This window comes from Dendrobates tinctorius, unplaced genomic scaffold (genome assembly GCF_039654945.1).
Source record: "Dendrobates tinctorius isolate UK_male_01 unplaced genomic scaffold, ASM3965494v1 ptg000257l, whole genome shotgun sequence".
In the NCBI taxonomy this organism is placed as follows: domain Eukaryota; kingdom Metazoa; phylum Chordata; class Amphibia; order Anura; family Dendrobatidae; genus Dendrobates; species Dendrobates tinctorius.
The window spans coordinates 6,162,798-6,180,949 of record NW_027361924.1 but is presented as its reverse complement, the minus strand read 5'-3'; the positions used below and the strand labels follow the sequence as shown (position 1 = coordinate 6,180,949).

General features: G+C 38.8%; 1 protein-coding gene across 1 annotated transcript in view; it reads right to left on the bottom strand.

Annotated features, from left to right (window-relative positions):
* Positions 1-2,000: 2,000 nt before the first annotated feature.
* Positions 2,001-18,152, bottom strand: part of LOC141069164 (NXPE family member 4-like) — a 46,110-nt gene continuing 29,958 nt past the window's right edge. Inside the window, exons 2-7 of the mRNA XM_073558548.1 lie at positions 10,641-10,724; positions 9,107-9,211; positions 7,346-8,052; positions 6,015-6,076; positions 5,583-5,801; positions 2,001-5,431 (exon numbers count right to left, since the gene is read on the bottom strand). Coding sequence (XP_073414649.1) covers positions 4,887-5,431; positions 5,583-5,801; positions 6,015-6,076; positions 7,346-8,052; positions 9,107-9,211; positions 10,641-10,682 — 1,680 coding nt within the window. The 5' untranslated portion in view covers positions 10,683-10,724 and the 3' untranslated portion in view covers positions 2,001-4,886. The remainder of the gene's footprint in view (positions 5,432-5,582; positions 5,802-6,014; positions 6,077-7,345; positions 8,053-9,106; positions 9,212-10,640; positions 10,725-18,152) is intronic.

Genomic DNA, 18,152 nt, shown 5'->3' with positions numbered 1-18,152 from the left:
AGGGAATGTACAAGATGTTGGACTGCTTGGCAGATCTTATAATTTTCAGGCACCAGGTCAGTAACGTCATGAAAGACACACAACATCTGTAAAATTAGCTCATTTATAGCAACTACAAGTTGAGTCAAAGATGTCTATGAAAGAACCCTCAAAAATATACAATTTCTAACAGATACTTTTGTATACTTATATTTTAGGGTCACAGAATGTTCTGGAAGGATTGGTCTACTCCACAATGGATACAGAGTCAAATACCAGGGAAATTCGGCAATGGGGGTCCTTGGGCATAATAAACACTAATGGGTAAATGGCAAATGAAGATGAAAGAGTCATTAAACTCAAAAGTTTAAGCTAAGAGAGCAAAGTTTCTCAATCAATGTCTTAGATGATTTGGTCAAACTAAGATCAATGAGTTATGGACCCTTGATACCGAGGAAAAAGAACAAATGGTTTAAAATCAAAGTGAGCAAATGCAAATGTGTATATTGATGTAGTTGGTGATTTGGAATCACCCAAGTTCTGCTTTACTAAACTGTCTTTCTGTGGGGCAGTCTCAGATATTAGCTCTGTAGGTTCTAGCATTCACCTGGGGTAGGTTCTTTTCCTATTTTAGTTTTGGCCTATGGTTGGAACATTTTATAATAGTAAAAAAGGTTCTATAAAGGGGTTGACCAAATATCATGGGTTAACAGACGTACTTGTTCCTATGTCAAGGGGCCCCATTGAGGCTGTAAGAGAGAGGCTCATGATGACTCCTGTAGAGGTTTCCATTGCATTCACAGGTACTCCTCTTCTGACTTGTTTTTTCTACCACTACTTCTCGACTGAAACTCTAGATGCAATATATCCAACTTCTGTCTGCACTTTATTACATGTCTATGTTTTTTGACCGTCTGTTAATCTTTTTTTAAGGTATATCATTATTCTAATATTGTTAGTTAATACCTTGTATTTGGTGGTACTTGAAAGTAAATTTATTTGTGCATATTAGATTTTAGCTGTTACTGTACAATGTATCACTTTGTTTCTGTATTTATTTATATTAATAAAAAATATAAGCAACTTACACCCAACATAGTCAAAGTAGTTCTGCAGTTTGGAAAATTATCAAGAAACACAGTCAATTGAGGAGGTGTCTTAAACAATAAGTAAAGTCCATCAAATTATGTTGGAAATATTGAGGATCCTAATAAAAACCTGGATGTAAAACATTGTAAATGTAATAAAAAGTCATTTGTCTTCCTCAAAATGAAGGGGTGATAAGCGTACCCATAGCAGTACCACAAGCTTATAAGGTGAAATACTCACAAACTTTTAATACTTTTGGGAAATCAAAATTTAACTTTGGTACAATATGGCGCAAAAAGCATTACTGAACAGCCAGATTTCAGGACTATGGAGCAGATTTAATATATGATAAAATAATTTAATGTTAGGTATAATACTGCAAATATAGACTAACTAATATGTAAGAGGGTTCCTCATTCCCCTAATAAAAGATTTGTTAAAAATTAATTTGAGTTGGTGTTATAGTTTTCATGCAAATTGTATGGCCACCTTAACCAAGGACCCTTGCATTTTTTTCTAATTTATTACCTGACCTTTGCATTCTCTGTTGAAGTTTGTTCCATTTTAACTAGAAAGTAAACATATCATTGTGTATAAGAAAAGCATGGGTCCCTAAATAAAATGTCTGAAATTAAACTGTTTTATTAAATGAAAGTAAAAATGACATCTTCCATGTCACAATGGAGTGATGGGGGTACCCATTGTGGTACCACAAATTTTTCTCTAAATATATTTAAAATACCTCAAATTTAAATGCTTATCTGGATTTCAGGAATACTGAGGAAGGAAATAGTACAAAAATATACATGCTAGATACTTTCCTGAACATTGAAATTGCAACACCAAGAAGAAAAGTCATGGAATAATTTAAATCACAAGATGGATAGATCTGTTAATGATATGCAAATGCTGAAAAAAAACTGAAAACAAAATTTTCAAAACATCTCTCTTTATTCAGCATTGAGTATGAGCATCGTGTGCAGAAGTAAATGCACTTACAGGCTTTGGATGCTATCAATGAAGCTATCTGAGGAATGTTCTGCCACAATGAATGCACTTGGATATGCAAATCACCAAGATCGGTTGCTGGCATCTCCATTTGCAATTGCTGAACAATGATGCCCTAGGTGGGAGACAAGTCTGGAGAAGCTGCAGGCCATAGTATCTGTCATGCTCAGGTCCTGACCGGTGGGTGTGAGACAGGGGGTTGTGGCCCCACTGTGCCACAAACCAGGCTACCCTGGAAGGGTCTTGACTAAGACAGCGGCATAGGTTTTCACTGGAGCCTTTGATGGTGAGGTCAGGCTTGTGCGGCAGGCAGCTGCCAGGTGCCACTCCACGGTGGTGTGCGGCTGTGGCTGATGATCCCACTTGGGGAGACGTAACACTAGGACAGGTACGGGCGACAGACACGACTAGCAGACAGGCAGGTGAGCACGGCGGGCACGGCTGAGACACAGGCAGGAGGGCACGGCTGAGACACAGGCAGGTGGGCACGGCTGAGACACAGGCAGGCGGGCACGGATGAGACAATGGCAGGTGGGCACGGCTGAGACACTGGCAGGTGGGCATGGTTGAGACACTGGCAGGCGGGCATGGCTGAGACACTGGGAGGTGGGCATGGCTGAGACACTGGCAGGCAGGCACGGCTGAGACACTGGTAGGCGGGCACAGCTGAGACACAGGGTCAGGGACCAACTCGAAAGGCACAGGGACATGGGCAGGAAGGAATGATGTATGAAGGAACTGTTAGAAACCTGTTCACAAAGCAGGTGCAGGTACTGGTACTGGCAGAAAGGAATGATGTATGAAGGAACAGATAGAGACCTGTTCACACAGGAGTTGAACCGCAAGACTGCGGAGAGGAGCTGCAGTATGCAGCAAGAGGTTCGCAGCAGCGGAAGCGGGGTACAGGCTGAACTGCAGGGGTGCGGAGCATAAGCAAAACCGCAAGAGCATGGAGCAGGCAGAGTCACAAGGGTACGGAGCAGGCAGAGCCGCAAGAGTATGGAGCAGGCAGAGCCGCAAGAGTGCGGAGCACAAGCAGAGTCACAAGAGTATGGAGCAGGCAGAGCCGCAAGAGTACGGAGCATAAGCAGAGCCGCAAGAGTATGGAGCACAGGCAGATGGAGAGGACACAAGGGTAGACACAGCAGGGTAAGTAGCCACAGACAAGGAGACCAAGAGACAGTGGTAGGACTGAGTTCAGACAAGGTAATGGTACGAGACAAGGTACAGGAATAAAGACACACAGACCCAGATATACTGCCTCCTGGAGGGCAGCAAGGACAAGTATGTGACAAGGTCAGGAGCAACAGCACAGAGACTAGGATATTCTGCCTTCTGGAGGGTGGACGGAGAAGTACAAGGCAAGGAAGGAACAAGGACACAGAGACTAGGATATTCTGCCTCCTAGAGGGCGGGAAGACAGGCACAGACACAGGACTAGGAATCAAACCTCCAGAGAAGTCGAAACACAGGACAGGACCTGGCAACTCAGCAGCAAGACACTAACTGAGTTAAGACATTGCACAGGCAGGTTCCACTGGGTGGGACTGCCCTAAATACTAAAGGCCTCTTGGTAATTGGCCAGGGACACATAAGACGGGTGCCCCCTGATTCCATAAGAACCAGAGAGCTCTGGCGCCGCCCCCCTATGCACACAGCCAGGAAGCATGCAGAGAGCAGGCAGGAAGCAAAAGGCACACAGCATGGAGCCGTCAGCAGACAGAACACACAGCAAGGCCTGGAGCAGTGAATAAGTTGGTGTGTGAGGGATGGGAGGCCATGCAGTGATGCAGGCAGGGTTGTTACAGTATCACATTTAGGCCATGCAGGCTACTCACATGAGCACGATAAATATAAATCCTGGGGTTGTCAAGTTGAAAAACAGCTCCTGGGACATTTTGGATAAATGGCAGTACCACTGGTTCCACATCCAAATCAATGTAACACTGAGCTATTAGTATACGTGCATTGAAGACTAGAGGGATCTGGATACTGTACATTATGCCACCCCACAGAAAAAAAATGCTGGTAGGACTGGTGTGATGTTCTTGCATAAACACTTCTTCATTGACCTCACATCTTTGCTTTCAAAGGCTATCATGGTACAGAGTAAAACTCCAATGGAGGCTGTAATGGAGGTTTGTCCTCTTCAACGATGTGTCCCACTTTTGATTTGGATGAAATGATAGCTGAAGATTGGAACTGAGATCACATGTGCAACATCATGAAGAGGCCTTCACGAGGGAACGTGACACCGGTCCTACTACCGGAATTATGCTGCGGGGTAGTATATTTATTGATCTCATAAGAGCTTGCTGCCCTCTGAGCTGTAAGGGAAAATTGTTTGTCTTGCTCCAATACCTCAATTTTACATGTAGTAATAACATTCCATGACAGGTTCCACTGGGTGACAAGATGGAGATACATCACTCAACGCTAACACGTTTATGTTTCATAAATTTTACGCTATTTTCCATTAAAAATAAATATTAGTTACGTCTTTACAATGTGTATGTGAAATGTTGATGTTGGTTACTCCAGTCTGAGATGGCTTCAGATTAGCAGCATCAAGAACTACAAGGTGCACCCGATCTGGCATTTGGAAAATAAGTGACGAGTACCTTGAGCATATTTCTAGTCAATGGCATTGGCCCTTTGCCAGTCAACATACAATAAATAACAATACTGCCCCCTAATGGACAGGATACGAAGACGTTTATGCCTCAAATTGACCTTAATGGTGTCTGAAACGTCACAAGGTCATCAAATCCAAATTGTGCTGCAAAAATGACCTAAATAAGTAATGTTATTTATGATGCTTGAGTGAAGGACATGCTAACAATGTTCTCCAAAACTTCTTGTGGTGGATGAATTACATCACAAGCATAAGCTATGGTCATGTCCAAACCATCAACAAACCCAACATCTAGCCCATGAAAAATGTCCCGGAGGAGCAAATACTGGACATATCCATGAAAATCACTGAACCGCTCCATGTCGATGTCCATGTCCCGGGCATTCTCCTCCTTGATGATCACTTTGGTCCTTGGGCTACGGATGAGGAGCCTCTCCACAGCCTTGCGGACGTTGATGGCTGACCTGATGAAGACTCGTAACGGGAAAGGTCTGAAGTGTTGTCCTAAAGTGAGAACAATGATGGTGTTTTCTCCTCCACCGACCTGGTCGATCTGTCTCGCCATATACGCGTCCTCTTTGATGGAATAGAAGGTTTTACTGACAAATGGAAAAGTATGTTTCTTCCACTGGATGTAGATAAAATTTTCCAGGTTTATTGCTAGAAGAGTCTTTTGCCAAGATTGCATCTCATCTTCTGTGTGGTTAAAATAGTCCACAACTGGGAACAAAGGAAACCAAAAAAAAACATAAGAAAGAGTGAGATGAGAAACATAGATGAGTATAAAAAGTCTAAAAAAAACAGAAGGTAGCTCGAAACAACCAGAGATGGGTAGACGGACAGATAGATATGAGACAGTAACCATACTTACACTTTAGGTTCTCAGCGAAATGCCTTATATACTGCCGTACTGTAGAATCCCCCATAAGGAACAACTTTTTTCCCTTAAGGAACGTTTTCAGTTTGTCGTTTTCGGTGAATTGTGTCATGCGGCAGTGTAGGGGATTCCACAAATTGTAATGGAAGTATCCACTTGGGATCCGATAATAGGAGCCCAGGCCACACTTCTCTGTCGGCTCCATTCTTTTTTCTAAAAAAAAGCAAAAAAACAATTATTGACAAAAAAAGCCCTGTATGTGTTAGCTATGCCCCCACGTACCTCTGACTACACTATATTCCCAGCTAGGGATATGGACATGGATAGTCTTAAAATGAGAAGGTGGAGCCCTTTAACTACTGGGTGACTCTACGTAACTGGAGCTGCATTACACCACTAAGGTCTGTTCCTTTAAGAAGTACTTACGGCCACAGCTTTTTACAGTGACGGGCTTCAAATCTTTAGAAATTTCCAAGCCGATGTTTGACCTAAAAGCAGAAAGAACCCGATCAGTATCTAACAGGTAAGAAATATCGTCTACATATGTGTTTTGCATTTTTGCAATTTTGCAAATTTTCATCTCCTTCTTCCCTTTTTTATTTTTTTCTCCCCCATTTGAGGACTTGTTCTTTGTGAGACGAGTTGCAGTTATGAAGAACACCATTCACTTTATCCTATAATGTTCTGAGAAACGGGAGGGGGAATAAAAAATCCAGATTTGGTGAAATGGTGAAAAACCAACTTCTCCGTTGGTCATTTTGGGGGTACATAAGACACTCTAATTGCTTTTTGTTGCATTTTTGACCAGGAAGATCGACGACTGAAAAATGTCAGTTATGGTGTTCAGATTATTTATTATTCTTTTTGGTGTTTTATCAATTTTATAATTTGATTGATCGGAATTTTACAGACCTGGCGATACTGAATATGTATTTTTTATTTACTTTTTATTAATTTTTTAACTGGGAAAAGGGGAGTAATTTACACTTTGTTATTTAATGAAAAAAATTGAACACATTTTTGTAAAATTTTTCCAATTTTTTTGGTCCATAAGAAACATGATCTTTTATTTTATAAACTGCAATTCCACAGACTTGTAGAATTTAGGAATATTACTAATATCTTATGATGCCCAGGCAATGGCTTGACTTTATGGAAGCACCAATATTGCAGCCATGGAAGGACTACCGGTAGGCCCCCGCCTCCAATCTCAACCCATATATCCCCGGAAAGATTGTACCATGCAAATGGGCCGCTAAAATGAAGTGGTCATAAATTGACAGCAGCATCTAAACGGTTGACAGCAGCGATCGGAGATTCCTGGCACAAGTAGTAGCCAGCACCTGCTGGGAATGTAGCGGGTTCAGCTCCTGAGTTCACTTCTTACCTCCACCAGACATAGGATGCACTGTCTAATTGCCCTAATAGAGTTCAACTAAACCTTTTCACTGTGCCCTAAATCTAAACCTGTAACATCCCCCCCAACAGATATCTACCCTTTCTGTTGGGGCATCTTATCCCTCAAGAGAACTAGGGCCCAGGTGCAGCTGCTTCCTCTCCACCCCTTATACCTTACACCGGTCTACCGAGTAGGAGATGAACCTCAGATATGATGACTCTTAGGTGAAACACCAGTTGAGTCTTTTCTGGAGATCCCCTTTAATTTTCTCCAAAAAATACAATTTTTGTACCCTTTCAGAAGGGGTGTGTACATTTTTTTATAAATTTATTGCCATTTCCTGCAAAATCTGAGTCACCTGTTAATAAGTAGCTGCTCCACTTCGGTCAGGTAGGAGTGGTCCCGATTGACGGAATTCATGTGGGTCAAGGCCTCGCACGGGTAATGCCTCGGCTTGATGCAGTAGAAGGCCTCTCGATCTCTCTTGTCCACGTAGCGGCAGAGTTCCTCATCTGTGTCCAACTCAAAGCCACATTCGGTGTTCACATACCCCGTGGCACTTGTGAAATTTCCTGTGTACTTGATATTGGCAAACCCCTTATTCCTGCCCCGCCATAAGGCTGAGATAGCCTCGCTGGGGTGCATTAGTAATATAGATACGCGTACGGACTCCTCCCAGAATAGGGTGAATGTCACCAGGTAGGTCCCGTCCTTCTTGTCCATGATGCTCCCGCTGGCGCTACTGTTTGTAGCCGGTGAGTATATTCTTGCCCTCAGGTAGTCTCCGCCGTAGGATTTCCTAGTTCCGGTAGAGTCGTAGGCAGTCACTTTAATCTGGAGCTGATCCCCAGCACAATACTCAGTTCTGGGGTTGATGATGATGGCCGTACTCTCTTCCGCGCTGGTCGCTTCTTCTATATCATCGATTATCACCTGAGGCATTTGCTTGTCGATCTTGTTGAACAGCTCCTCGATTTCATCATCCGTCTCCATCAGGTCGGGCCAGTCGGGGGCAGTGTTGTGCGATTCACAGTTACACAACTGGAGCATGTTAATTTTGGGGATCTGAAATGGAAATGCAAGAATTAAAGGGGACCTGTCACCCAGTCAATTACTTCCAGTTTTTGCTCTTCTTTTATTCCTGCTACTCCCCTGACTTTTTTTTTTTTTTTAAATCCGCCATACGGTTCCCGAGATATGACCCTTTTAATCGACTGCAAAGTTTTATGCTCTTTACCAAGGGGCGTGGCTCACATGGTTCCCTGGGGGTGTGTCTCTGCATAATTCCCCTGTGAGCCACGCCCCTTGGTAAAGACCATAAAATGTAACACTAAATGAAACGGGTCATATCTCTGGAGTCGTATGGCGGATTTAAAAAAATAAAAAAATGGAATGTTCAGGGGAACAGGGAGAATAAAATAAGAGCAAAAACATTTTGACCTTATTACAGGTATTTTTACAGTCCCTTTAAAATTCCCAAATTTTCATTTTCGGGCAAGTTTATATCAACTATGCCATCTTCAAGTTAATTTTGCTTGAGATTCATCACAGTACTTAAAAAAATAAACTACAATCTACTTTTTTTTTTTAAAGGGAGCCCATCAGGAGGAGCATTCCTTTAAATTTTGGCTTTTGATTTGGATAGCTGCAATATTCTATATTTAATATAGGTCCTGAATCTCTTATATAGCGCTCCTTGTATTAGAGTGTTGTTATACCTTTAGTCACCACCAGAGGGAGCTCAGTGAATGCTGCTCAATATTGAGTCCAATCAATAAATATCGAGCAGTAGGCTCCCTCTAGTGGTGAATTCAGGTATCACAATTTATCATGTAATTCTCGTTATATTCAGGGAAATTTAAGCTCCGTGTCAAAGAAAAAAATGGAGCAATGATCCTTTTCAAAATGTATTAATCAGCACGGAAATTTGAAACTAATAATTGGATATTCCCTTTAAGGGCCATTTAGTTCATCTTATACTATGGAGCAAACATTCCCCAATCTACATTGATTTTTCAAGGTGACCTATTGTGATTTGGTCAGATCTTTCCATGTGACGCTTCGTATCCAATCCATTATAAATAAATTAGGAATAGTGTGTATTAGGTTCTGGAGGTACCTGCACTTTTTTCTGATGAAAGAGAAGAAAAAAAACAAACGTAACGGCCGCCACCACCAGCACTGATCTCGAGGAAATCTTCATTTTCCACCTTCCTGAGATCTCCTGGAAAACAAAAATGTGACCCTCTCAGAGATCTCTTATCCACCCATGGGTCTCTTATCCACACATGAGTCTCTTTATCCACCCATGAGTCTCTTTATCTACCGATGGGTCTCTTATCCATCCATGGGTCTCTTAGCCACCCGTGGATCTCTTATCTACCCATGGGTCTCTTATCCACCCATGGGTCTCTTAGCCACCCGTGGATCTCTTATCCACCAATGGATCTCTTATCCACCCGTGGGTCTCTTATCTCCCCGTGGGTATCTTTATCCACCTGTGGGTCTCTTATCCAGCCATGAGTCTCTTTATCCACCCAAGGGTCTCTTATCCACCCATGGGTCTCTTTATCCACCCATGGGTCTCTTATCCACCCATGAATCTCTTTATCCACCCATGGGTCTCTTATCCACCCGTGGGTCTCTTATCCACCCATGAGTCTCTTTATCCACCCATGGGTCTCCTATCCACCCATGAGTCTCTTTATCCACCCATGGATCTCTTTATCCACCAGTGGGTCTCTTATCCACCCATGAATCTCTTTATCCACCCATGGGTCTCTTATCCACCCATGAGTCTCTTATCCACCCATAGGTCTCTTATCCAGCTGTGGGTCTCTTATCCAGCCCTGAATCTCTTTATCCACCCATGGGTCTCTTATCCACCAGTGGGTCTCTTATCCACCCATGAATCTCTTTATCCACCCATGGGTCTCTTATCCACCCGTGGGTCTCTTATCCACCCATGAGTCTCTTTATCCACCCATGGGACTCTTATCCACTAATGGGTCTCTTATCCACCCATGGATCTATTTATCCACCCATAGGTCTCTTATCCAGCTGTGGGTCTCTTATCCACCCATGAATCTCTTTATCCACCCATGGGTCTCTTATCCACCCGTGGGTCTCTTATCCACCCATGAATCTCTTTATCCACCCATGGGTCTCTTTATCCACCCATGGGTCTCTTATCTACCCGTGGGTCTCATTATCCACCCGTGGGTCTCTTATCCACCAGTGGGTTTCTTATCCACCCATGAATCTCTTTATCCACCCATGAATCTCTTTATCCACCCATGGGTCTCTTTATCCACCCATGGGTCTCTTATCCACCCGTGGGTCTCTTATCCACCCATGAATCTCTTTATCCACCCATGGGTCTCTTTATCCACCCATGGGTCTCTTATCCACCCATGAGTCTCTTTATCCACCCATGGGTCTCTTATCCACTAATGTGTCTCTTATCCACCCATGAGTCTCTTTATCCACCCATGGGTCTCTTATCCACTAATGGGTCTCTTATCCACCCATGAGTCTCTTATCCACCCATAGGTCTCTTATCCACCCATGGGTCTCTCATCCCCCCGTGGGTTGTCTTATCCACCCAATTTCCACACAAAGCCAAATTGAGAAGTGTCGGTGATCGTTATTACCTGCTCGATCTTTTGGGGCTTCACATAAGAAGGGATCATCATTTGTCGGCAACGACTGCGGTCACTGACAATGGAGGTGGACTTCTAGAAAGAAGAAAGAAAAGTCAATAACTTACAGCTACAAAATCTTCCTTATCAACTTGTTATGCTCCGTTGTGTTTTGCTATGCCGTCTCGGCTGTTCTGACACATTGTGAGAACCGGCCTTTTAATTATCATAAAGTGGCGCCGGCCCTTTAATCCTTTCCTGCCACAGCCAAATATTAAACCGAACTTGAAATGCATTTTTTATTAAATTATGATTAAAAAAAAAATTTGGAAATTTTTTTTGTGTTTCTGCTTTCTGTCATTGAGAAAAAAAAATTAACTTTCAGGAGTTGTGTAAAGACTTTTTCTTTACATTTTTTCCCATTGTTTTAATTGGCGCCATTTTGGGGTAGATACAGTGTTTATTGTATCTCTTGGCAGAATTTCAGAGACCTAAAAACAACAATTCTGATATTTGTTTGTCTATTGTTTTTTTTTTTTCTTTTTGGAGTTTACCATTAATTAAATGGGGCAAATTTAATTGTTTAAACCTTTTACTTTTCTACATTTTCGTAATACTTGTAAATACTATAACTTTTTATCTGTTTTTTTCTTTCTCCCTAATTTGACTTTATCCTTTCAGCAATTTTTCCCACTTTTCCTGACTTCATTTTCGCTCTTCTTGCACATTGTTTTTTTACTCATCGTCAATGTATCCTTTTATCTTTTCTGCATTTTCCACTATTCACAGCGCTCTACACCAGCCGTCACATTGCTGTATGTTTATGCAGTGATTTCACCCTCTATATCCTCACTTTTCCTTCTTACCACTCATCCCTATATTTGCCCTGCCTGTGTCCCAACATACAAGCTGGCACCCTGGCACAAGTCACGTGGGATGCGGTGCTTGCTGCAGTGGAGTACTAGAGTCGACGTATGGCGCATTCGCCACTTTGAGACATTTTACTACAACATATTACAGTGGACGGAGAAGCGGCTATTTTCCTGGATCTTTACTGGTATACAATGGGTCCTCTGTTGAAAAGATGCCCACTTCTGATGAAGACATAGCAAAACGCGCGTCGAGGTCAGCGCCATCCCAGAGAGAAAACATCTGTTCATTTGGGTAAGTATACCACACTTGGGCTAAGTGTTGTGTGTGGGGGCAGCTATATTCTGGATCTTCACAATGGTAAAGATAAGGTATACAATAGGGCCTTTGTTGAAATAACGGCACCTCCTGAAGAAGATACAGCGAAACCCTGTTCATTTTTGTAATTGCACTATGCTTGGACTATATACTTATATACATACACAATATTTACTGACATTTGTTTTCTTACATCGATATGCAATTCAAAACGTTGGGAGGTAGCCATCATATATGTATATATAGTACATCAAATTGCTGCTATGACACATTGCACATCTGATGGTTTGCTGCTCTCTTGCGTCCATTTTTCATACCGAAATTCAGACTCTATATACAGTATGTTACTTGCTTGTATGTAATAAACATTTTGTGTATTGCTCATTTGTACGGATGTATGTATATACTGCACCTACTGTATAGATATACTACATATATATACACTACCGTTCAAAAGTTTGAGGTCACCCAGACAATTTTGTGTTATCCATGAAAACTCATACTTTTATTAATCAAATGAGTTGGCAAATGAATTTAAAATCTCGTCCAGACATAGACAAGGTTCGAAAAAAAAAAGATTTTTATTTGAAATAATAATTTTCTCTTTTGCTTTCGTCACAGAATGCTCCCTTTGCAGCAATTCCAGCATTGCAGACCTTTGGCATTCTAGCAGTTAATTTGCTGAGGTTCTGGAGAAATTTCACCCCATGCTTCCAGAAGCTCCTCCCACAAGTTGGTTTGGGTTGATGGGCACTTTTTGCGTACCATACGGTCAAGCTGCTCCCACAACAGCTCAATGGGGTTGAGATCTGGTGACTGCGCTGGCCACTCCATTACAGATAGAATACCAGCTGCCGGCTTCTTCCCTAAATAGTTCTTGCATAATTTGGAGGTGTGCTTTGGGTCATTGTCCTATTGTAGGGTGAAATTGGCTCCCATCAAGCGCTGTCCACAGGATATGACATGGCGCTGCAAAATAGAGTGATAGCCTTCCTTATTCAAAAACCCTTTTACCTTGTACAAATCTCCCACTTTACCAGCACCAAAGCAACCCAGATCATCACATTACCTCCACCATGCTTGACAGATGGCGTTAGTCACTCTTCCAGCATCTTTTCAGTTGTTCTGCGTCTCACAAATGTTCTTCTGTGTGATCCAAACACCTCAAACTTGGATTTGTCTGTCCATAACACTTTTTTCCAATCTTCCTCTGTCCAATGTCTGTGTTCTTTTGCCCATGTTAATCTTTTCCTTTTATTAGCCAGTCTCAGTTATGGCTTTTTCTTTGCCACTCTGCCCTGAAGGCCAGCATCCCGGAGTCGCCTCTTCACTGTAGACGTTGACACTGGGGTTTTGTGTGTACTATTTAATGAAGCTGCCAGTTGAGGACCTGTGAGGCGTCAATTTCTCAAACTACAGACTCTAATGTACTTGTCGTGTTGCTCAGTTGTGCAGCAGGGCCTCCCACTTCTCTTTCTACTCTGGTTAGAGCCTGTTTGTGCTCTCCTCTGAAGGGAGTAGTACACACCATTGTAGGAAATCTTCAGTTTCATGGCAAATTCTCGCATGGAATAGACTTCATTTCTAAGAGCAACAATAGACTGTCGAGTTTCACATGAAAGTTCTTTTTTTTCTGGCCATTTTGAGAGTTTAATGGAACCAACAAATGTAATGCTCCAGATTATCAACTAGCTCAAAGGAAGGTCAGGTTTATAGCTTCTCTAATCAGCCAAACTGTTTTCAGCTGTGCTAACATACTTGCACAAGGGTTTTCAAGGGTATTCTACCACCCATTAGCCTTCTTACACAGTTAGCAAACACAAAGTACCATAAGAACATTGGAGTGAGGGTTGTTGGAAATGGGCCTCCATACACCTACAGTATGAAGACATTGCATTACAAGCCAGAAGTTTGCAGCTAGAATAGTCATTTACCACATTAACAATGTATAGAGTGTATTTCTGAAACATTTAATGTCAGCTTCATTGGAAAAAACTGCTTTTCTTTCAAAAATAAGGAAATTTCTAAGTGACCCTAAACTTTCGAACGGTAGTGTACTACATAGATATACTGCATACACAAACTACATAGATATACTACATAGATATACTGCATATATATACTGTATAGATATACTGCACACATATACTGCATAGATATACTGTATAGATATACTGCATACACATACTACATAGATATACTGCATAGATATACTGCATATATATACTATATAGATATACTGCATACATATACTGCATAGATATACTGCATAGATATACTGCATACATATACTACATAGATATACTGCATACATATACTACATAGATATACTGCATACATATACTACATAGATATACTGCATACATATACTGCATAGATATACTATATAGATATACTGCATACATATACTGCATAGATATACTACATAGATATACTGCATACATATACTACATAGATATACTGCATAGATATACTGCATAGATATACTACATAGATATACTGCATACATATACTACATAGATATACTGCATACATATACTGCATAGATATACTACATAGATATGCTGCATACATATACTGCATAGATATACTATATAGATATACTGCATACATATACTGCATAGATATACTGCATAGATATACTGCATACATATACTACATAGATATACTGCATACATATACTGCATAGATATACTACATAGATATACTGCATACATATACTACATAGATATACTGCATACATATACTGCATAGATATACTACATAGATATACTGCATACATATACTGCATAGATATACTATATAGATATACTGCATAGATATACTGCATACATATACTACATAGATATACTGCATACATATACTGCATAGATATACTACATAGATATACTGCATACATATACTGCATAGATATACTACATAGATATACTGCATACATATACTACATAGATATACTGCATACATATACTGCATAGATATACTATATAGATATACTGCATACATATAATGCATAGATATACTGCATAGATATACTGCATACATATACTACATAGATATACTGCATACATATACTGCATAGATATACTACATAGATATACTGCATAGATATACTGTATAGATATACTGCATACATATACTGCATAGATATACTGCATAGATATACTGCATACATATACTACATAGATATACTGCATACATATACTGCATAGATATACTGCATAGATATACTGCATACATATACTACATAGATATACTGCATACATATACTGCATAGATATACTACATAGATATACTGCATACATATACTACATAGATATACTGCATACATATACTGCATAGATATACTGCATAGATATACTGCATACATATACTACATAGATATACTGCATATATATACTGCATAGATATACTGCATAGATATACTGCATACATATACTACATAGATATACTGCATACATATACTGCATAGATATACTACATAGATATACTGCATACATATACTACATAGATATACTGCATACATATACTGCATAGATATACTGCATAGATATACTGCATACATATACTACATAGATATACTGCATACATATACTGCATAGATATACTACATAGATATACTGCATACATATACTACATAGATATACTGCATACATATACTGCATAGATATACTATATAGATATACTGCATACATATACTGCATAGATATACTGCATAGATATACTGCATACATATACTACATAGATATACTGCATACATATACTGCATAGATATACTGCATAGATATACTGCATACATATACTGCATACATATACTACATAGATATACTGCATACATATACTGCATAGATATACTATATAGATATACTGCATACATATACTGCATAGATATACTGCATAGATATACTGCATACATATACTACATAGATATACTGCATACATATACTGCATAGATATACTACATAGATATACTGCATACATATACTACATAGATATACTGCATACATATACTGCATAGATATACTGCATAGATATACTGCATACATATACTACATAGATATACTGCATACATATACTGCATAGATATACTGCATAGATATACTGCATACATATACTACATAGATATACTGCATACATATACTGCATAGATATACTACATAGATATACTGCATACATATACTACATAGATATACTGCATAGATATACTGCATACATATACTACATAGATATACTGCATAGATATACTGCATAGATATACTGCATAGATATACTGCATACATATACTACATAGATATACTGCATACATATACTGCATAGATATACTACATAGATATACTGCATACATATACTGCATAGATATACTGCATAGATATACTGCATACATATACTACATAGATATACTGCATACATATACTGCATAGATATACTACATAGATATACTGCATACATATACTACATAGATATACTGCATACATATACTGCATAGATATACTATATAGATATACTGCATACATATACTGCATAGATATACTGCATAGATATACTGCATACATATACTACATAGATATACTGCATACATATACTGCATAGATATACTGCATAGATATACTGCATACATATACTGCATAGATATACTGCATACATATACTGCATAGATATACTATATAGATATACTGCATACATATACTACATAGATATACTGCATACATATACTGCATAGATATACTATATAGATATACTGCATACATATACTGCATAGATATACTGCATAGATATACTGCATACATATACTACATAGATATACTGCATACATATACTGCATAGATATACTATATAGATATACTGCATACATATACTACATAGATATACTGCATACATATACTGCATACATATACTATATAGATATACTGCATACATATACTGCATAGATATACTGCATAGATATACTGCATACATATACTACATAGATATACTGCATACATATACTGCATAGATATACTATATAGATATACTGCATACATATACTACATAGATATACTGCATACATATACTGCATAGATATACTATATAGATATACTGCATAGATATACTATATAGATATACTGCATACATATACTGCATAGATATACTGCATACATATACTGCATAGATATACTATATAGATATACTGCATACATATACTACATAGATATACTGCATACATATACTGCATAGATATACTATATAGATATACTGCATACATATACTACATAGATATACTGCATACATATACTGCATACATATACTATATAGATATACTGCATACATATACTGCATAGATATACTGCATAGATATACTGCATACATATACTACATAGATATACTGCATACATATACTGCATAGATATACTATATAGATATACTGCATACATATACTACATAGATATACTGCATACATATACTGCATAGATATACTATATAGATATACTGCATACATATACTGCATAGATATACTGCATACATATACTGCATAGATATACTATATAGATATACTGCATACATATACTACATAGATATACTGCATACATATACTGCATAGATATACTATATAGATATACTGCATACATATACTACATAGATATACTGCATACATATACTGCATAGATATACTATATAGATATACTGCATACATATACTACATAGATATACTGCATACATATACTGCATAGATATACTATATAGATATACTGCATACATATACTGCATAGATATACTGTATAGATATACTGCATACATATACTGCATAGATATACTGCATAGATATACTGCATAGATATACTGTATAGATATACTGCATACATATACTGCATAGATATACTGCATAGATATACTGCATACATATACTACATAGATATACTGCATACATATACTGCATAGATATACTATATAGATATACTGCATACATATACTACATAGATATACTGCATACATATACTGCATAGATATACTATATAGATATACTGCATACATATACTGCATAGATATACTGCATACATATACTGCATACATATACTACATAGATATACTGCATACATATACTGCATAGATATACTACATAGATATACTGCATACATATACTACATAGATATACTGCATACATATACTGCATAGATATACTACATAGATATACTGCATACATATACTACATAGATATACTGCATACATATACTGCATAGATATACTACATAGATATACTGCATACATATACTGCATAGATATACTACATAGATATACTGCATACATATACTGCATAGATATACTATATAGATATACTGCATAGATATACTGCATATATATACT